This window comes from Hemitrygon akajei, chromosome 2, assembly GCF_048418815.1.
Source record: "Hemitrygon akajei chromosome 2, sHemAka1.3, whole genome shotgun sequence".
Taxonomy (NCBI): domain Eukaryota; kingdom Metazoa; phylum Chordata; class Chondrichthyes; order Myliobatiformes; family Dasyatidae; genus Hemitrygon; species Hemitrygon akajei.
In genome coordinates this window covers 192100722-192123375 of record NC_133125.1, presented here as the reverse complement: position 1 = coordinate 192123375, position 22654 = coordinate 192100722, and the positions used below count along the sequence as shown (strand labels likewise).

At 45.8% G+C, this 22654-nt stretch overlaps 1 protein-coding gene across 1 annotated transcript; it reads left to right on the top strand.

The window, feature by feature from the left end:
* Positions 1 to 1282: 1282 nt before the first annotated feature.
* Positions 1283 to 19179, top strand: LOC140719506 (E3 ubiquitin-protein ligase TRIM39-like). The gene is made up of 6 exons (XM_073034222.1): positions 1283 to 1693; positions 1780 to 1875; positions 2672 to 2905; positions 4409 to 4431; positions 4518 to 4636; positions 18564 to 19179. Exons 1-6 carry the CDS (start codon positions 1283 to 1285, stop codon positions 19094 to 19096), a joined length of 1416 nt encoding a protein of 471 aa, XP_072890323.1. The 3' UTR covers positions 19097 to 19179.
* Positions 19180 to 22654: the final 3475 nt, after the last annotated feature.

Here is a 22654-nt window from a genome sequence, read left to right as displayed (position 1 = left end):
ACGAACTATCACTGTTGTTATGTTGACCATGAGAAAGAGAGACGAAAAACAGGCAATAACATCTGTGACAGATAAGAGAGAGGGAGAAATTGCTGATTAACTGTATTGTGACTCCTTTTTGAATTATTTACTGTTTCGCTGCAAGTACAATAGTTTGCTCATAAACATTCCTCAGTGGACTGAAGGAGTGGCCTGATTTGATGGACACAGTCATTCAGAATTGATGGATAGCTGAGTCCCCGTTAGTAGGGATAAAAGACAGGTCTGGAGAGACACCCTTCAGACACACCAGTGGACTCTGATTGAGGGTTGGAACCTACAAGAAAGGTGGGGGCTTTGAAGACCGAACCAGGAGGTCGGTCAGTAAGGCTATCAGTGTAAAAGCAGGGCCGGTGGGGACTTGTGTGTGTGTCCACTCATGCCAGAGTGACGAGTCCACCACAGAAGAACAGTCTGGCTGAAGACCAGAGGGGTCATAACCGAATGGCCACAAAGACACAACAGATTAAGAAAGCAAAGGAATGTTTGGCTGCAGTAACTGTTAACTCTCGCTCACTCTCTCTCTCTCTCCAACGATTACAATACAACTATAACTACATCAGCCCTCATGAACTGAACTGAACTTTATATTCTATGAAATTTATTTACCCCTAGACATCGATAGAGCTTGTTTATTATTTATTATTATTATTCCTACACTTTTAGGTTTATTACTGCTAACTTGTTTTATATGTATATTTGTATTATTGATGTGGTTTTGGTTATTTTTTATTAATAAACACCTTTAGTTTGGTACCACCAGACTCCAACGGGTTCTTCTTTCTCTGCTGGTTAGACACCCAGTTACGGGGTACGTAACAAAATCAAATAAAAAAAGATTGAAAAAGAGAATGAGAAGTGTCGCGGATGTAGGGGGGGAAGGGACTAACTCGAGTGGGATAGGTGGAGTCGATGTATGAGGACACGAGTTCAGTGGGGCAGGAGCAGGGTCGGACAATAGGCCAACTGTCTATCTCGCTTTTCAGGAATTGTCCCTTTCAGTTCTGCCTTACACTGAACCAGACTCCGCGCTCCGGGTTCATTTATATTCAGACCTCTTTAATGTGTTTCTGATCCCACCCTGACGTGGAAATTGCCGCGATTCCTGCCCGGAGAACACTTGGAGCAACGTTCCGTTCATTCCCGAGACTGCAGCGCGCCTACTGGACAATCGCGGTACTGCAGGCGTTCAACAGCTCCCGAAAGTGAAAGGACCCTGAACCAGGAAGTGCCGGGAGTTAACATGGCTTCGAAACGACAGGTCGAGAGTTGGACCGAGGAGGCAATTTGTCCCATCTGCCTGGATTTCTTCACCGATCCGGTGTCACTGGAGTGTGGTCACTACTTCTGCCGCTCCTGTATCACACGGTGTTGGGAAAGGGAGGAGAGAAACTCCTGCCCGGAATGTAGAGAGGAATTTGCAGACCGCACCCTCAGGGCCAGCTGGGCCTTAGCAAATCTGTCTGAGAAAGCTCGAAAACTAAACCTGAATCCGAAAGAGAAGGAATGTAAACTTCACTGCGAGGAACATGGGGAAGAACTGAAGCTGTTTTGTGAGACGGACAAGACACTGATCTGCCTGATCTGTGCGACTGCGCGGGAACACAAGTCTCACAACTTCATTCCGGTTAACGAAGCCGTTAAAATTTACAAGGTAAAAATAACCGGCTTTCGATCGTCTTTTTGTCTAACCCAAAAGTGTCATCTTTTTGTCTAATCCATTCACTCTTTGATTCCCAGGATCGGGTTAAATCTTCCTTAGACTCTCTCACAAAAAAGAAATCAGACTTTCAGGAAATGGAGCAGCAACAGAAAGGGAAGATTTCTGGAGTTCGGGTGAGGCTTCCTGAGCAGAATTTCCAATATTGTTGTGTAGGCTTGTTCCCTTTAATACAAAATAGCAGAGTATCGCAGCTCCAGCGCCCTGGGTTCGAACCTAACCCCGGGAGCTGTCTGCGTGGAGTTTGCATGTTCTCTCCGTAACCAATACCTTCCTTTAGCCAACATTCCACGGTTGAACGGTAAATTAACTACTGTAATTAACCCCGTGAAGGGGTTTGTATGTGAATCAGGTGGGTCAGTGAGGAAGACTGGGTTTCAGGGAACTGTGATGAAGATCTGAGAACCACTCACTTGCTGCCTGTTATGCCACTGGAGTTTGGGACAGCAATGAAGGTCCTCCATCTCCGGCAGTGTTCATGTCTTCATTCAACATGTCAGTAGCTACTTCTCCGTTTTCACTACTGTCAGTCATGCAGGTCCTGAGTGGAGACTCAGGAATAACATGGCACTCAGATGTAGAAAGACTCTTCATTGCTTCCGTAACAGTTTTGTTTTACCAGTCAGTAATGTTAGCCCTGAGCTGAACCCATGAACCTGGAGGACCAGTAGACCACTCTTACTCTGGCCTCTACCCTTTGACCTGTTGGCATGGGTGACCCCACCAAGAGTCAAAGCATAAACCCACATTCCAGCCAACAGAGTTCTTTGGGTCATTGAGGCACACAAGCCTCCAAACCCAACGGCAAGGTTGTGGTCCTCTTGGATGATAATGGGCTGGACAGACCCTTCCATATCATAAGGAAATACATCAGGGCCAAATAATAAACCAGCCTCTCCTTTCATTCGACAGCAACAGTCACAAAGCGTTCAGTCCCACATCACATCCCAGTTTGATGAACTGCGCCAGATTATTGCCGAGAAAGAGCAGCAAGCACTCCGAGATCTCAGGGAAGAAGAGGAGAGGATTCTAAATCCAATGGAGAAAAACCTTCGAGATATTCAAGAGAATTTAAATTCTATTCAGGAGGAAATCTCAAAGTTACAGACACGGATGGATCAGAAAGACAATGTGATATTCCTCATGGTGAGAGATTTCAGTTTGATTCCGTAAAAGCGCACAGTCACAAAATGATGTATTTTAACTCAGTGTGGGATTTACAAATACTGTAGTTGTAAACAGATTTAAACCTAGCAGATATTGTGACTGTTCTGGACTATTGTCATTGTCCCAAACCAGCCTCTCCCAGCATCTGTACATCACAGGACAGTCTGCAACCTTCTCGGGAATGATTTACTCTGATCAGAGCACTGAGCTGGGGATCATTTCTGTGATTCCTAATATAATATCCCCTGATACTCAGAGTAACAACCTATTACAGTCAGAGGCTGTGAGGGTGTCTGGTGTGGTGGGTGCGAGGGTCTGTCTGCCGATCAGTGGGAACTGAGGTTGAATTGCAGAATGTGACCCACACATCAGATTTACCATCAATATCTGGTTTGTGTCAGGTTCATTGTTTTGGAGAATTTTGTACCATTTGTTTTGTTTTTCAGATATATTCTTTTTCGGATTATATCCAATTTTCCATCAAAGACAGGTCTTTCAGCCCTTCTTCTATTAATTTCCCTGCTTTACAAGTAACCTCCCACACATTCACCACACAGAGCCACAGTGCCCCGAACTCCATGGTCCCTCGTGTGTTCATGCAGCTTCCCCATTACATTCAATCTCTGCTGTTCCACTTCAGCCACTCCTGTGACAGTGAGTTCCACATTCCCTTCACTACATTTCTTGTGGCATTTATCAACGACCAACTGATGTTTTATCTTTGACTTTTGGTCTCTGCCCAAGCAGAAATATTTTCTCCACTCCCACCCCATCAAATTCATTCAGAATCTTAAATTCCTCCATCTGATCCTCCCTGACATCATATCCAGATAAAAATACAAAACCTGTCCAGTCTCTCCTGTAAATTCCACCCTCTCAGTTAAACACTCCTCATACTTTCTCCCGTTGTTCTGTGTCCCTCTTTCATGCCTTATGAAAACAGATTGAGTGAACTCAGCCTTTTCTCCTTGGAGCGACGGAGGAGGAGAGGTGACCTGATAGAGGTGTATAAGATGATGAGAGGCATTGATTGTGTGGCTAGTCAGAGGCTTTTCCCCAGGGCTGAAATGGCTGCCACAAGAGGGCTAGGTTTAAGGTGCTGGGGAGTAGGTACAGAGGAGATGTCAGGGTAGGTTTCTTTACTCAGAGTTTGGTGGGTGTGTGGAATGGGCTGCCGGCGGTGGTGGAGGCAGAAATGATAGGGTCTTTTAAGATACTTTTGGATAGGTACATGGAGCTTAGAAAAATAGAGGGCTATGGGTAAACCTAGTAATTTCTAAGGTAGGGACATGTTTGGCACAACTTTGTGGGCCAAAGGGCCTGTATTGTGCTGTAGGTTTTCTCTGTTTCTTTCTCCATGTGTGTCAGTGGGAGTAAGTGGGAATTTTCAGCGGTTTTTAATAACTTGTCTCAGATTCCTGCTGTTCAGATGCCAACGGTTAGTCTCAGTCATTTGAGATCTGTGTTTTTTTTTTATTTCAGGAGGAAGCTCGTCGGAACAGGAGGTGGGACATGGTCTTTACTGAAACTCTGGATGGATTTGTAAAATAGTTCAAATATCGCTGATGCTCAGTTTATATAATACTTACAGGGTTAGTGATGAAGCCCAGACCTTGTCAGTGACAGATGGTACCCTACTGGCTGAAAAATTCGATCATCCCTATTTGCTCGACATAGCATCGGAAGAAGTGCTTGACAGCATTAAGCGAGGTAAAACATACAGATTAATTTGTCCTTGTTTATGAGACACAATTAAGTTATAATTTGATACAAAATATGGCTGTAATAATAGGGCTGAAGGGGAACTAGAGACAATAAGACATAGGAACAGAATTATCTATTTGACACATCTTTGAACCTCCTTTGAACCCGCTCCAATGCCATCACATCTTTTCTCAGATCAGGAGCCCAAAACAGTTCACAACACTCAAGGTGAAGCCTCACCAGTGCCTTATAAAGCCTCAGCAACACATTCCTGCTCTTGTATTCTAGATCTCGTGAATCGAATGCTAACATTTCATTTGCCTTCCTCACCACTGACTCAACCAGCAAGTTAACCTTCAGTTTGTTCTGCACAAGGACTCCCAAGTCTCATTACATCTCAGATTTTTGGATTTTCTCCCCACTTAGAATACAGTCTGCAGATTTATTTCTACTACCAAAGTGCATGACGATGCTTTTTCCAACATTGTATTTCATTTGCTCCTTTCTTGCCCATTCTCCTAATCTGTCTAAGTCCCTCTGCAGCCTACTTATTTCCTCAATACTGCCTTCCCCCCCCCCCCCCACCAATCTTCGTATCATCTGCAAACTTGGCAACAAAACCATCTATTCCATCATCTAAATCAGTGATATACAGCATAAAAAGAAGTGGTCCCAACACTGACCCCTGCAGAACACCACTAGTCACTAGCAGCCAACTAGAAAATGCTCCTTTTGTTCCCATTCGCTGCCTCCTACCAATCAGCCAACTCCCTAAACATGTCAGTAACTTTCCTGTAATACCCTGGGCTCTTAACTTGGTAGCAGCCTCATGTGGCACCTTGTCAAAGGCCTTCTGAAAGTCCATTTATACAACATCCCCTTCATCCATCCTATGTGTAATCTCGTCAAGGAATTCCAACGGGTTTGTCATGCAAAATTTTCTCTGAAGGAAACCATGCTGACTTTGTCCTATCTTGTCCTGTGTCACCAAGTACTCCATCACCTCATCCTTAACAATTGACTCTAACATCTTCCCAACCACTGAGGTCAGGCTAACTGATCATAATTTCCTTTCTGCTGCCTTCCTCTTTTAAAGAATCGAGTGACATTTGCAATTTTCAAGTCATCTGGCACCATGCCGGATTCCAATGATTTTTGAAAGATCATTTCTAATGCCTCCACAATCTGTACCACTATCTCTTTCAGACCCTGAGTGTGCAGTTCATCTGATCTGGGTGACTGATGTACCTTTAGGTCTTTCAGCTTTTTGAGCACCTTCTCCCTTGTAACCTTAACTGCACTCACTTAGTAGATCTGCCACCTACCTGGCCTCCGTTATTATTTCTCTGTTCTCATTTTCTAGTAATCCTACATCCACACTAATCTCTCATTTACTTTTACACACTTGAAAAAGCTTTTACTATCCACTATGATATTGTTTGCTAGCTTGCTTTCACATTTCATTGTTTTCCTCCTAATGATACTTTTAGTTGTGCTCTGTAGTTTTTAAAAGCTTCTCAACGTTTCTTCCCACTAATTTTTGCTTTGTTTTACAGTATGCCCTTTCCTTTGCTTTTACATTAGCTTTTGACTTCCCTTGTACTATTTTTCCATTTAATTATTTCTTTGTTTTTGGAATACATCCATCCTGCACCTTCTCATTTTCCCAGAAACTCACTCCATTGCTGCTCTGCTGTCATCCCTGCCAGCATCTCCTTCCAAAGTATTTTGGCCAACTCATTTCACATATCACTGTAAATTCCCTTATTCCACTGTATTACTGCTATATCAGACTTAACTTTCTCCATATCAAATTTCAAGTTGAAGTCAATCATTTTGTGATCACTGCCTCCTAAGGGTTCTTTTACCTTAAACACCCTAATCGCCCTAATCGTCCCCAGTTCATTCAATACCACCCAATCCAGTATTGCTGATCCCCTAGTAGGCTCAACGACAAACTGCTCTAAAAAGCCATCTCACAGGCATTCAGCACCTTCCCGCACCTTCCAAATCTACTCCTCAGCTTTTTTTCTCCAGTCCTGCTGAAGGGATTCTGCCTGAAACGTTGACTGTAGTTTTTTGCATAGATTCTGCCTGGCCTACTGAGTTCCTCCAGAATTTGCTAAATCATCCTGTTTCTACCCTCACTGGTGTGTGGCACATGCAGCAATCGAGAAATTCCTTCCCGGGAGGTCCTGCTTCTCAGCTTTCTTCCTAGCTCTCTAAATTCTCTTTTCAGGACCTCTTTGCTCTGCGCTCACTGCCTATTCACATTTCCATTTCTCCGACAGTCTCCCAGCTACTTGCCTCCTGCAGCTTCAGGGTGACTACTTCCTTGTGACTCTGATCAATTATCTCCTCACTCTCCTCTACAATCCAAAGGTCATCCAGCTGCTGCTCCAGATCCTCAACATCCCCAAGGACATTGTGCAGAACACCCTCAAGGTTAACTTGTAGGTTGAGTCGGTGGTGAGGAAGGCAAATGCAATGTTAGCATTCCTTTCAAAAGGTGTAGAATACAAGAGCAAGGATGTAATGCTGAGGATTTATAAGCCACTAATGATGCCTCACCTTGACTATTGTGAAAAGTTTTGGGCTCCTCATCTTAGAAAAGTTGTGCTGGCATTGGAGAGGGTCCAGAGGAGGTTTACATGAATGATTCCGGGAATGAAAGGGTTGTCACACGAGTAACTTTTGATGACTCTGGGTCTGTACTTGCTGGAATTCAAAAGGATGAGGGTGGATCTCATTGAAAACTTTCAAATGTTGAAAGGCCCAGCGAGAGTAGAGACTCTAAGACAAGAGGGCACAGCCTCAGGATAGAGGGGCGCCCTTTCAAAACACAAATGCGGAGAAATTTCTTTCGCCAAAGGATGGTGAATTTGTGGAATTTGTTGCCACATGCAGCTGTGGAGGCCAGGTCGTTGGGTGTATTTCATGGACATGGCATCAAAGGTTACGGGGAGAAGGCCGGAACCTGGGGTTAAGGAGGAGAAACAAAAAGATTCCGCCATCATTGAACGGCGGAGCAGACTCGACGGGCCAGATGGTCTAATTCTGCTCCTATGTCTTATGGTCATGTGCTCTAATATGGTCTTCAGGGAGCTGGAGACAGATGCACTCCACACAGATGGTGTTCACTGGGTGACTCTGGGTCTCCCAGGACTCCAACATCTGGCATGCAGAACGCACAACAGACATTTACTACATGAGGTACAGTAAGAGGAAAAAAGGGAACTTTAGCAGAAGCTTACCCAGAGCCAACACCTCTTTGGAGCTGAAGCCTCCTTTGAGCCGAAGCCTGACACTCCTACTCTCACCACTGACCGAATCCCAACAATGGCCGCCCCGACAATGGCCGCTCCACTTGTCCCTTCTGTACTTTTAAACAAGTGTCACCAACCTGCTGGAAACCTCGTCACTGTGCCCTGCTCCTGCCACTAATCGGGCCATCGGAATTGAAGTTTATTCTGGCACCAACCCCACCTGTTGGGAAGCATCACAGTCACATGGTCAGCTGGAGATGTCAAATCCCTGAACAGACCAACACAGGGGGCAACATACAACCCATACACAGCACTGTTATGTGAACCACTGCATCCTGATCCCATTCGCACTGGACAAATACGTCAAGGCATGAGTTTGAATCCGAACACAGTAGCTCTGGAATTAACATTCAATGAATGACATTAAATAGGGTAAAATCTTGTATCACTGTGGTGACAGGGATTGTCAGAAAAATACACCAGTCCTTCCAGCCTCTCACCCTGTTTGACCTGTCCGTGACCGCAGTCTGATTGACTCAGCTCTGCCCCCTGCTGGACTCGCCAGTCTCAGTGTTGTTATCAAACCCCCACATTGAAGCATCATCAGACTGATCGGACACCAACCGAGTCAAGTCAGGACTACTCAAGTCACTTGTATTGTCATTTCAACTATAAGCTGCTGGTACAGTCACAGTAAAAGCGAAACGTTTCTCCAGGACTCTGGTGCTACATGAAACTAAACAAAGCCACACTAGACTATGGGAGACAGCACAAGGATACACGAGACTACGTAAAACCAACATAAAAACTGCACTAGACTACAGACCTGCACAGGACTACATAAAGTGCACAAAACAGTGCAGGGCAGTACAATAATTAATAAACAAGACAATAGGCACAGTAGAGGACGAATTACAATATCATAATAAATGATGTAGATGTCAGTCTAGACTCTGAGTATTGACCTTGGTGAACAATGGGAGAAGATCATATCACCAGCCTGGCAAATCTCCCTCACACACGTGCACAAGGACGATTGATAGATTGTAGTCAGAGCCTCAACATTGCACATTGTTAGTTACACACACACACACACACACACACACACACACACACACACACACACACACACACACACACACACACACACACACACACACACACACACACACACACACACACACACACACACACACACACACACACACACACACACACAGTGATAAATACCCAGACTCACCAGCAGACTGGGACACATCATCAGACACACCGACACAAATTTACATTTAAGAATGAAATCTGCCACCTTTATCCAATCTGCCTGTTTCTGTGGCACTGAACTGACGTCACACCAACAGTTCACAGACAGACTCCAGGGTGAGATTCCTCAGGAGGATGATCTGGGAAGGGGTTTGGTAGATGTTGAACCCATGGCCCAACTCATCCATCCAGGCTAAGATGTCTTCTTGAGTAAGTCTCATCAACGTGTGTTTGTCCCGTATCCCTCTAAACATTTCCTATCCGTGTACCTGTCTAAATGTATTTGAAAATATTTTAATTATACTATAGACCATAAGAGTAAGATATAGGAGCAGGATTAGGCCATTTGGCCCATTGAGTCTGCTCCGCCATTTCATTGTAGTTGATGCAATTTTGCTCTCGGCCCCAATCTCCTGCCATCTCCCCCATATCCCTTCGTACCCTGACCAATCAAGAATCTATCAACCTCTGCCTTAAATATACATAAAGACTTGACCTCCACATCAGCTTGTGGCAAAGAATTCCACAGATTCACCACTACCTGGCTGAAGAAATTCCTCCACATCTTCGTGTCCTCTGGTCTTAGATTCTCCCACCATGGGAAACATCCTCTCCATCAAATACTTTCACCATTCAATAGTTTTCAATGAGATCACTCCTCATCCTTCTGAATTCCAGTGAATACAGGCCCAAAGCCATCAAACGCTCTTCATATGACAAGCCATTCAACCCTGGAATCATTTTCATGAACCTCGTTTGAACTCTCTCCAGTTCCAGCTCATCCTTTCTAAGATAAAGGGCTCAAACCTGCTCACAATACTCCAAATGAGGCCTGACCAGTGCTTTATAAAGTTTCAACATTACATCCTTGCTTTTATGTTCTAGTCTGCTTGAAATGAATCCTAAAATCACATTTACCTTCCTCACCACAGACTCAATCTGCAAATGAACATTCAGGGAATCCTGCACAAGGACTCCAAAGTCCCTTTGCACCTCAGTTTTTTTTATATTTTCTCTCCATTTTGAAAATTGTCAAACCTTACATTACTTCTACCAAAGTGCATGACCATACACTTCCGGACACTGTATTCAATACACTATTTCTTTGCCCATTCTCCAAAACTGTCTAAGTCCTTCTGTAGCTTCTCTACTTCCGCAAAAGTACCTATCCTTCCTCCTATCTTCATATCGTCGGCAAACTTTTCAACAAAACCATCAATTCTATCATCCAAATAATTGACATACAATGTAAAAAGAATCAGTCCCAACACAGACCTCTGTGGAACACCACTGGCCACGGGCAGCCAGCCAGTAAAGGCTCCCTTTATTCCTACTCTATGCCTCCTGCCAATCAGCCACAGCTTTGTCTATGCTAGGATCTTTCCTGTAATACTGTGGGCTCGTAGCTTGTTAAGTTGCCTCATGTGTGGCACCTTGTCAAAGGCCTTCTGAAAATCCAAGTACACAACATCAACTGATTCTCCTTTGTTTATCTGGCTTGTTGTTTCTTCAAAGAATTCCAACAGATTTGTCAGGCAAGATTTTCCCTTGAGGAAACCATGCTGACTAGGCCTATTTTATTATGTCCCTCCAAGTTCCCTGACAACTCCTCAACTTCAACATCTTCCCAGCCACTGAGGTCAGACTAACTGGCCCAGAGTTTCCTTTATTCTGCCTCTCCCTTCTTGAACAGTGGAGTGACATTTTCAAATTTCCAGTCTTCCAGAACCATTCTAGCATCTAGTGATTCCTGAAGGATCGTTACAAATGCCTCCACAATCTCTTCAGCCACCTCTTTCTGAACTCTGGCATGTACACTGTCTAGTCCAGGTGACAGCTACCTAAAGATCTTTCCGTTTCCCAAGAACTTTCTGTCATGGTAACTTCACACACATCATGCCCCCTGATACCTGGAACTTCCACCATACTGCTCATCTCTTCCACAGTGAAGACTGATGCAAAATATTTCTTCAGTTTCTCCACCCTTTCATTGTCCCCCATTACTACCTCTCCAGCATTGTTTTCCAGCAGTCCGATATCCACTCACCTCTCTCTAATCCAGAAATTAGGACCTCCCGGGTAGTAATTTCTGGATTGCTGCCCATGCCTGTGCCAATGAGGGTAGAAACAGGATGATTTGGCAGATCAATGTGTGGCTGAGAAGCTGGTGCCGGGGCAGGGCTTCAGGTTCTTGGATCATTGGGATCTCTTCTGGGGGAGGAATGACCTGTTCAGAAGTGATGGGTTGCTCCTGAACCCGAGGGGGACCAATATTCTTGCGGGCAGGTTTATTAGAGCTATTGGGGAGGGTTTAGACTAATTTTGTAGGGGGGTGGTAACTGGAGTGAAGGGACTCGGGATAGGATGGATGGTAAAAATGGTAATGATAGCCTGCAGTCAGACTGTCAAGAAGGGCAGGCAGGTGATGGGGCTCAGTTGCAGCCAACAGGCTGAGTATCAAAACATTAGGGGTGCAGAAACAGAAAGGATAACAAATACAGTACTCAAGGTGTTGTATCTAAATGCACATAGTGTAAGAAATAAAGTGGATGATCTTGTTGCACGATTACAAATTGCCAGTATGATGTTGTAGCCATCATTGAATTGTGGCTGAAGGATGGTTGTAGTTGGGAGCTGAATGTCCAGGGTTACATATTATATCGGAGTGATAGGAAGGTTGGCAGAAGGGGTGGTGTGGCTCTACTGGTAAAGAATGGCATCAAATCAGTAGAAGGATGTGACATAGGATCGGAAGATATTGAATACTTGTTGGTTGAGTTAAGAAACTGCAAGAGTAAAAGGATGTTGTTGGCAGTTATATACAGGCCACCCAACAGAGCTGGGCGGTGGACCACAGATTACAACAGGATATAGAAAAGCTGTGTCAAAAGGGCAATGTTATGGTAGTCAAGGGTGATTTTAACATGCAGGTCAATTGGGAAAATCGGGTTGGTAATGGATCTCAAGAGTGAGTTTGTTGAATGCCTAAGAGATGACTTTTTAGAGCAGTATGTCATTGGGTCTACTAAGGATCAGCTATACTGGATTGGCTGTTATGTAATGAACCAAAGGCGATTAGTGAGCTTATGGTAAAAGAACCCTTAGGAACCAGTGATCACAGTATGATTGTGTTCAACTTGAAATTTGATAGGAGAAAGTAAAGTCTGATGTAGCAGTATTTCAGTGGAGTAAGGGAAATTACAGTGGTATGAGAGAGGAGTTGGCCAAAGTAAATTGGAAGGAGCTGCTGGCAGGGACGTCAACAGAGCAGCAATGATGTGTGTTTCTGGGGAAAATGAGGAAGGTGCAGGACATGAGGATTTCTTCATTTCTTCCAACAATGAAGAAATACTCAAATGGTAAAATAGTAGAACCATGGCTGACAAGGGAAGTCAAAGCCATTGAAAAAGCAAAAGAAAGGGCATACAACAAAGCAAAAATTAGTGGGATGATAGCGAATTGGGAAGTTTTTAAAAACGTACAGAGAGCAACTAAAAAATCATTGGAAGGGAGAAGATGAAATGTGAAAGCAAGCTCACAAATAATATCAAAGTGGATGGTAAAAGTTTTTTCAAGTATGTTAAAAATAAAAGAGAAATGAGAGTGGATATAGGACTACTAGAAAATGAGGCAGGAGAAATTATAACAGGGGACAAGGAGATGGCTGGTGAACTAAATGACTATTTTGCATCAGTCTTCACTGTGGTACATAAGTCACCCGGACCAGATGAACTGCACCCTAGGGTTCTGAAAGAGGTAGTGTTAGAGATTGTGGTGGCATTAGAAATGACCTTTCAAAAATGATTGGATTCTGGCATGGTGGCAGAGGACTGGAAAATTGCAAATGTCACTCCACTCTTTAAGAAAGGAGGGAGGCAGCAGAAAGGAAATTATAGACCAGTTAGCCGGACCTCAGTGGTTGGGAAGATATTGGAGTCAATCGTTAAGGAGGTGATGGAGTACTTGGTGACACAGGACAAGACAGTATAAAGTCAGCACGGGGAAAATCCTGCCTGCCGAACCTGTTGGAATCCTTTGAGGAGATTACAAGTAGGATTCGACCTTATTGTCATAGTGCTGAGTACAGATACAAAGCCAATGAAATGCAGTTAGCATCTAACCAGATGTGCAAAGAATAGTGTTATTTACAAAATAACTGTGAATAAAAAGTAAGTGCTACAGCAGACAAATATAGAAGTACAGTGTCCACTCTGACGATGTCCACTCTGACGATGTCCACTCTGACGATGTCCACTCAGACGGTGTCCACTCGGACGGTGTCCACTCTGACGATGTCCACTCTGACGGTGTCCACTCGGACGGTGTCCACTCTGACGGTGTCCACTCTGACAATGTCCACTCTGACGATGGCCACTCGGACGATGTCCACTCTGACGGTGTCCACTCGGACGGTGTCCACTCAGACGGTGTCCACTCTGATGGTGTCCACTCAGACGATGTCCACTCTGACGGTGTCCACTCGGACGATGTCCACTCTGACGGAGTCCACTCAGATGATGGCTGCTGTGCTTGCCCGTCTTCCTTGAATTTGCTCTTACTGATCAATCCCAGATGCCGATTGGTCACTGGTTGCCCTGCAGCTCCCTTAAAAAACTCTCCCCTTTCACCTTCCCTCTCTGCCCTCTGGTTTTGAACTCCCCCTTTCTGGGGAAAAAGACCATGACCTTATGTCTGCCCCTGATTTTATATACCTCGGTAAGGGGTCACCCCTCAACATCCATTGCTCCAGGGAAATGTCCCCAGCTTATCCAGTCTCTCCTTTTAACCCAAGCCCTCCAGCCATTGTTACAGCCTCCTGAAGCTTCCTGACCGGTGTAATGACATCTTCCCAGAGTCGGGGAATCAGAAATGCACACAATACTCCACGTGTGGTCTATGATCAACATCAACGGCCTTGGTGAAGTTCATGTGGACAATGTCTACCACCCTGTCCTGGTCAATCCTCTCTGTCACCTCTTCAACAAACTGTAATTTTTCATTCACAATGCCGTACGGAATGTCCCTGATCAGTCCCTGTCTTTCCAAATGCAACAGGCAGGATGCAGGGAGGATGTTTCCCCTGTCTGAGGGGTCGAGGGTCAGGGGTCACTGTCTCAGGATGGGGTGAACCCTCAGAGGATGGAGTATCTTTGGAATTCTCTGCACCGGAGGCTGTGGGGTCTCAGACATTCAGTTCATTTAAAGTCACAGAGTCATTGTTGTACAGTATTGAAATGGGCCCTTCAGCCCATCACCTCTGTTCTGACCTATATAGGTCAGTCTCCATCTGTGCCTTGTCTATTGAAGTGTCTGTCTGAGTGTCTCTTAAATACAGTGATTGTATCTGATTCCATCGCCTCCTCTGGCAACAAGTTCCAACATCAACCACCCACTGTTCAAATAAACTCACCTTTAAACTCCTCACTCTCACCTCAGACATGTGAGCTCTTGTATTTCATCCCCCCTCCCATGGGAAGAACATTTCAACCATCTGCTCAATCTAAGCCCTTGTAACTTTATATATTTCTGGCAGAACACCCCTCAGCCCATTTACCTGCATTTTGACTCATATCCTTCTAAACCTTCCCTGTCCCAGGCCTCAACTCCTCTTCTGTGCCAGTTCCACAGAGCCCTCAATTCCCCTGTGTTACAGAAGATGATCAACCTCATTTTCTACCACATTACAGAAGCAAATGTGCTGCAGGTCCTAAAATGCAGAAAGGTCGATAAATCCCCAGGTCCTGATCAAGTGTGTCCCAGGACATTGTGGGAAGCTCGGGAGGAAAGAGTAGAGCCATTTGGAGATTTGTGTGCCATCGATAGCTGTGGGTGAGGGGCCAGAAGACTGGAGGGAGACTTATGTTGAACATTTATTGAAGATAGACTGTTGGGAAAAGCCTGAGAAGTACAGACTGGTGAGCCTAATGTCATCTTGGTTTTCTGAATGGACGGTACGGTAGCATAGTGGTTAACACAACGACTTACAGTACCAGCGACCCGGGTTCATGTCCCGTCATTGCCTGTAAGAAGTTTGTACGTAATCCCCGTGACCGTGTGGATTTCCTCTGGGTTCTCTGGTTTCACAGTCCAAACCCATACCGGTTGGCAGGTTAATTGGTAATTGTAACTTGTCCCATGTTCTGGCTCGGATTAAATCAGGGGTTGCTGGGTGGTGGGGGTCATTGTAACTTGTCCCATGGTCAGGCCCGGATTAAATCAGGGGTTGCTGGGTGGTGGTGGTCATTGTAACTTGTCCCATGGTCAGGCTCGGATTAAATCAGGGGTTGCTGGGTGGTGGGGGTCATTGTAACTTGTCCCATGGTCAGGTTTGGATTAAATCGGGGTTGCTGGGTGGTGGGGGTCATTATAACTTGTCACATGGTCAGGCTCGGATTAAATCAGGGGTTGCTGGGTGGTGGGGGTCATTATAACTTGTCACATGGTCAGGCTCGGATTAAATCAGTGGTTTCTGGGTGGTGGGGGTCATTGTAAATTGTCACATGGTCAGGCTCGGATTAAATCAGGGGTTTCTGGGTGGTGGGGGTCATTGTAACTTGTCCCATGCTCAGGCTCGGATTAAATCAGGGGTTGCTGGGTGGTGGGGGGTCATTGTAACTTGTCCCATGGTCAGGCTCGATTAAATCAGGGGTTGCTGGGTGGTGGGGGTCATTGTAACTTGTCCCATGGTCAGGCTCGGATTAAATCAGGGGTTGCTGGGTGGTGGGGGTCAAAGGGCTAGAAGGGCCTATTCCGTGCTGTATCTCAATAAATAAATTACAGCTGATGAAAGTGCAGTAGACATCGTCTCCATGGAGTTTAGCGAGGGATTTGAGAAGGTAGCAGAGGGTTAGATCACATGGGATACAATACAATCTGGAATTGGATACAGAGTTGTCTGGGTGGAGTCCTGTGACCAGTGGTTGTACTGCAGGGATCGGTGCTGGGTCCACTGTTTTTCATCATTCATATGAATGATTTGGGGAGAATGTAGGTGACGTGTTTAGTAGGTTTGTGAAGGACTCTAAAATTGGTGGTTTCACGGACAGTGAAGAGGTTATTTATTTATTTAGAGACAGTGTGAAACAGGCCGTCCCAGACCAATGACCCGCTCCACCCAGCACCCCAACTATTTAAAACCAGCCTGATCACGAGGCAATGTACAATGTCCATTTAACCTACAAACCGTTATGTTTTTGTACGAGCATCACAGAGTGATAGAAACTAACAGCACAGGCTCTTCAGCCCACCTGGTCTGTACCGAACTACCTGTTCCCATCGACCTGAACCGGGACCATGGTCCTCCAACGCTGACCATCCATGTACCTGTCCAAACTTCTCTTAAATGTTTAAATCGAGCTTGCATGCACCACTTCCTCCAGCAGTTCATTCCACCTTCTCACGACACTCTAAATGAAGAAGTTTCCCCTCATGTTCCCCTTGAACTTTTCATCTTTCACCCTTAACCCATGACCTCTGGTTGTAATCCCACCCAACCTCCATGGAAAAAGCCTCCTTGCATTTACCCTATCTATACCCTTCATAATTTTGTATACCTCTATCAAATCTCCCCTCAGTCTTCTATGTTCCAGGAATAAAGTCCTAAACTATTCAATCTTTCCTCATGACTCAGGTCCTCCAGTCCCAGCAACATCCCTGGAAATTTTCTCTGTACTCTTTCAAACTTGTTTACATCCTTCCTGTAGGGAGGTGACCAAAACTGTACACAATACTCCAAATTAGGCCTCACCAACATCTCATACAACTTCAGCATAACAACCATCTCCTGTACTCAATACTTTGATTTATGAAGTCCAATGAAAAGCTTTTTTTTTATAACCCTATCTGCCTGTAACAACACTTTCAATGTATCCTGGACCTGTGTTCCCAGATCTGCTGTAGAACAGAGTCCTCAGTGCCCGATCATTCACTGTGAAAGACCGACACTGGGGTCCTACCGAAGAGCAACAGCTCACACTTGTCTGCATTAAATTCCAGCTGACACTTTTCAGCCCATTTTCCCAGCTGCTCCAGATCCCACTGCAAGCAATGATGGTCTTCCTCGCTGTCCACTCCTCCCCAATCTGAGGGATGAATCGGGAGCACCCGGAGGAAATGCACAAGGTGACGGGGAGAAAGTACAAACTCCTTACACATGGTGTCACAGTTGAACTCTGAACGCCCCGAGGTGCAACAGTATTGTGTTATCCACTACATAACCCTCTTGCTCATGGTTTATCCAAGATTACAACAAGATCTTGATGAATTGGTTCTCTGGGCCATTGGATGGAAACTAATTTTAATTCAGAGAGATGTGGGTGTTGTATTTTGGAAGGTAAACCAGGACAGGATTTACACATCAATCGGGGGCCCTGGAGAGTGTTGTGGAACAGAGAGACCAGGAGGTGATTGTCTTCATCAGTCAGAATACTGAGTACAGGAGCTGGGACGTCACGTTATGAGTGTACAAGACATTGGGAAGGCCACATTTGGAGCAGAGTAACACACACAAACTGCTGGAGAAACTCAGCAGGTCAGGCAGCAGCTCTGGATATGAATAAACACTCAATGATTTGGGCCAGGGTTTTGTGTGTGTTGCTTTGGATTTCCAGCATCTGCAGATTTTCTTGTCTTTATGATTTGGATCACTCTGTCCAGTGCTGGTGACCTTTCTACAGGAAGAATGTCATTAAACTGAGAGGGTATAAAACAGATTTACAAGGATGTTACTGGGACTGGAGGGTTTGGGTTATAAGGAGAGGCTGAATATTCTGGGACTTTTTCCTGGAGCTCAAGAGGCTGCCAAAGGAAACCGTGGAGGTGGGTACAGTTACAATGATTTAAAATACACCTGGACGGGTACGTGGTTAGGAAAGGTTTAAAGGAATAATGGGCAAATACAGGTAAATGAAACTAGTTCATTAAAGCGAGTTGGTCGGCACGGATGAATTCTGCCTCTTTAAATGCCTCCAGTGTTTACTCGCCCCATCCTCATCTGGATCCAGTTGTTGCTCCACCCCTTCCTCATACCCGTTTCCACTGCTATCTCCCGTCTTTCTTTCCGTTCTTGAGGAAAGGTCTTGGCTTGACACATCGACTGTACATCTCCCTTAACACATGCTGCTTGACCCGCTGAGATCCTCCAGAATTTTGTGTGTGTTGATTGGGAAAAATCCACTCTCCATGTCAAGGAAAAACCTCAGGAAGATGCCGGTTGTCCATCCGCTGTGTTTGGGTAAAACCCCGGGTAAGGGTCCTGTCGGCAACCCGACTGTGCCTGCAGCCCAACGGCCTCTCCCCCGATCCCCGAGGCTGCGCTGTCCGAGTCTCCCCCCGATCCCCGAGGCCGCGCTGCCCGAGTCTCCCCCCGATCCCCGGGGACTCTCTAATTCTCTGCTTTTTCCCCCCAGTCTCTGTCACCCTGGATGTGGAAACGGTGAATCCGCGGCTCGAGGTGTCTGAGGATCGGAAGAGTGTGAGATGCACCGGGACCCGGAGGGATCTCCCTGACACTGGGAAGAGGTTCACAGTCTGGCCTTGTGTGCTGGGATCGGAGGGATTCACATCGGGGAGACATTACTGGGAGGTGGAGGTGATGGGGAATCTGTTGTGGGGTCTGGGAGTCGCCGCAGAGTCTGTGAAGAGGAAGGGAGGGTTCACACGGAGTCCGGAGACCGGATTCTGGATGATCGCGTGGGCTGATGACGAGATGTGGGTTCACACCTCCCCTGTGTCCCATCTCTCTGCCGGTCCCATCCCCAGGAGGGTGGGAGTTTATCTCAGTTATGAATCCAGGACAGTTTCATTTTACAATGCGGAGACAAAGTCCCATCTCCACACCTTCACTGGGAATAAATTCACAGAGAAACTTTATCCTTTCTTCTGGACTGCGAATGAAAACGAGTGGCTGAGAATCTGCTCCGGTTCCGCTCCGGGTCTGTAAACGGGTCGGGTCCGGGACCGGCGTCAGGAGTCAGTCAGTGTAAATATAAATGTGCGGAGAGTGAAATAAACACGATGTGAGAATTATCGATCCATTAATTTTAACCCGTTCACCACATCCGTCAACGGAACAGAAACACTGCGGATTCAGCAGCAGCCGCGGGCGGCGGGTCCTGAGCTCCCCGGCTCCCCTGGGTGCTAAAGTCCACCAGCACCGAAACAGGTGAAGTGGGACAAGTGGGGGTGATGCTATCCGGGAGAGGGAGGCCAAGGTGACTCTTGCAGAGGTGGGACACGTGATGGTAACAGGCTGGAGAATCTCAGCGTGTCAGGCAGCATCTACAGAGGGAAGTGGATAATTGACATTTTGGTTCCCGTCCCCTTCAATTGGGCTGAAAAGAAAAGGAGAGATGACCGGTGTGGAATGATGAAGAGAAGGGTGGGGTAAGGGCTGGCAGGTGGTGGGTGGATCTAGGTGAGGGGGTGATAGACAAACGAGGGAGGGGTAGAGGATGGAAATGTATCAGAAGCTGGGAGGTGAGAGGTGGCAGTGACAAAGATGATGGAATCTGTTAGGAGAGGAAAGTAGAGCCCAGAATAAAGGGAACGAGGTGGGGGAGTGTTTGGGGGATGGGCAGAAAGAGAGAGGGTGATGGGGGTTGGTGGATCAGGAGGGCAGAGAGAATTAAAAAGGAAAAGTGACAGAGAGGGTGATGGAGTAAATACGGGAAGTTTGAGAATTTGATGTTCATGTCGCTAGGTTGCAGGCTGCCCAGACAGAACGAGACAAATAGAACCGGGATCCCAGCAGGAATCAGTTAGTTGGTTTTGAACCCATTTTTGTTCGAGGAAATGCAGGTAACATGCATCAGTCCGAATCCGTGGAGTTCGTATTCCATGCCAATTCCCTCTCCTGGAGTCTGCACCTATCACCTGCCACCTTGTACATCTTCCTCACATTCCCCACCTTCTCCCCTTCCTTTCCAATCCTGCTGAAGGGTTTCAGCCCGAAACGCTGACTGTATTCCTTTCCATCGATGCTGCATGGCCGCTGACTTCACCACACAAAATGCTGCAGGAACTCAGCAGCCCAGGCAGCAGTTATGGAAAAAAGCACAGTCGAGGTTTTGGGCCGAGACTCTTCAGCAGGACTTAGCTGAGGAGCAGATGTAAAAGTCTGGGAGGAGGGGAGAGAGAAACACCAGGTGATGGGTGAAACCTGCAGGGGGAGGGATGAAGCAAAGAGCTGGGAAGAGATTGGTGAAAGAGACAGAAGGCCATGGAAGAAAGAAATGGGGGGAGGGGGAGGAACACCAGAGGAAGGCGATGGGTGGGCAAGGAGATCAGCTGAGTGAGGGAAAATGGTGAAGGAAGGAAGGGTGGATTATTAGTCAGGCCCAGTGACCTGTCTGATCCCACCTCTTCCAATCATAGATCCATAGAACATTACAGCACAAAAACAGGCCTTTTGGCCCTTGGCTGTGCCAAACCATTTTTCTGCCTAGTCCCACTGACCTGCATCTGGGCCATATCCCTCCAAACCCCTCTCATCCTTATACCTGTCCAAGTTTCTTTTAAATGTCAAAAGTGAGCCCGCATTCACCACTTCATCTGACAGCTCATTCCACACTCCCACCACTCTCTGCGTGAAGAAGACCCCCCTAATGTTCCCTTTAAACTTTTCCCCCTTAACCCATGACCTCTGCTTTTTTTTCTCCCCTGGCGTCAGTGGAAAAAGCCTGCTTGCATTCACTCTATCTATACCCATCATAATTTTATACACCTCTCTCAAATCACCCCTCATTCTCCTACGCTCCAGGGAATAAAGTCCTAACCTATTCAACCTTTCTCTGTAACTCAGTTTCTCAAGTCCTGGCAACATCTTTGTAAACCTTCTCTGCACTCTTTCAACCTTATTAATATCCTTCCTGTAATTAGGTGACCAAAACTTCACACAATACTCCAAATTCGGCCTCACCAATGTCTTATACAACCTCACCATTACATTCCAACTCTTATACTCAATACTTTGATTTATCTACTTGTGATGCCACTTTTAGGGAATTATGTATCTGTACTCCCAGATACCTCTGTTCTACTGCACTCCTCAGTATCCTACCATTTACCTTGTGTGTACTACCTTGGTTTGACCTTCCGAAGTGCAATACCTCACACTTGTCCGCATTAAACTCCATCTGCCATTTTTTAGTCCATTCCTCCAACTGGTCCATATCCCTCTGCAAGCTTTGAAAACCTTCCTCACTGTCCACTACACCAATCTTTGTATCGTCAGCAAATTTGCTGATCCAATTTGCCACATTATCATCCAGTTCATTGATATAGATGACAAATAACAATGGACCCAGCACTGATCCCTGTGGCACACCAATTGTCACAGCACTCTCTGGCTTCTTCCATCGAGCCAATGTCTAATCCAATTTACTACCTCTCCATGTATACCTAGCGACTGAATCTTCCTAACTAACCTCCCATGCGGGACCTTGTCAACGGCCTTGCTGAAGTCCATGTATACAACATCCACTGTCTTCCCTTCATCCACTTTCCTGGTAACTTCCTCGAAAAACTCTAATAGATTGGTTAAACATGACCTACCACGCACAAAGCCATGCTGACTGTTTCTAATAAGTCCTTGTCTATCTAAGTACTTGTTGATCCTATCTCTTAGTATTCCTTACAATAATTTACCTACTACTGATGTCAAACTTACCGGCCTATAATTTCCCATCTTACTTTTTGAGCCTTTTTTAAACAAAGGAACCACATGAACTATCCTCCAATCCTCCGTCACCTGACCCGTGGATATCAACATTTTAAATACTTCTGCCAGGGCCCCTGCAATTTCAACACTAGTCTCCTTCAAGGTCCGATGGAATACCCTGTCAGGTCCTGGAGATTTATCTACTCTGATTTGCCTCAAGAACGAGAATGACATAATTGTTACTCCGTATCCAATGCAGTTAAAAACACACAAAACATAAAGAACGATTAAGCAACGGCCAATCGGAGATCCAAAGCATGAGAAGATGTTCAGTGACGTGAGGCTTCAGTCGGAGAAAGTGAAAAGCTGTAGGTAGATTTTTTTCCCTTCACAGTTTATTGATTGTTTTTCCTTTATATTTGTTCAGTTAGGATTGCTAGGCAGGATAGTACAATGTTCCTCTTGGTATTTTGTGGGAAAGCAGGGAGAACTTTATTGTCCCTGACAACTTCACCTGCGAGAAGTGCATCCAGCTGCAGCTTCTAGCAATCCACGGTAAGGAGTTGAACCTGGAACTGGATGAACACCGGATCATTCAGGAGGTTGAGTGAGTGATAGATAGGACATATAGACAGGTAATTACACCCAGGGTGTATCACTGTGACCATCTCCCTCAAGAGTACCACTGTGGCCATCTCCCTCAAGAGTATCACCGTGGCCATCTCCCTCAAGAGTATCACCGTGGCCGTCTTCCTCAAGAGTACCACTGTGGCCATCTCCCTCAGGAGTACTACTTTGGACATCCACAGTATCCACTTTGGGTATTGTTGGGAGGTGGAG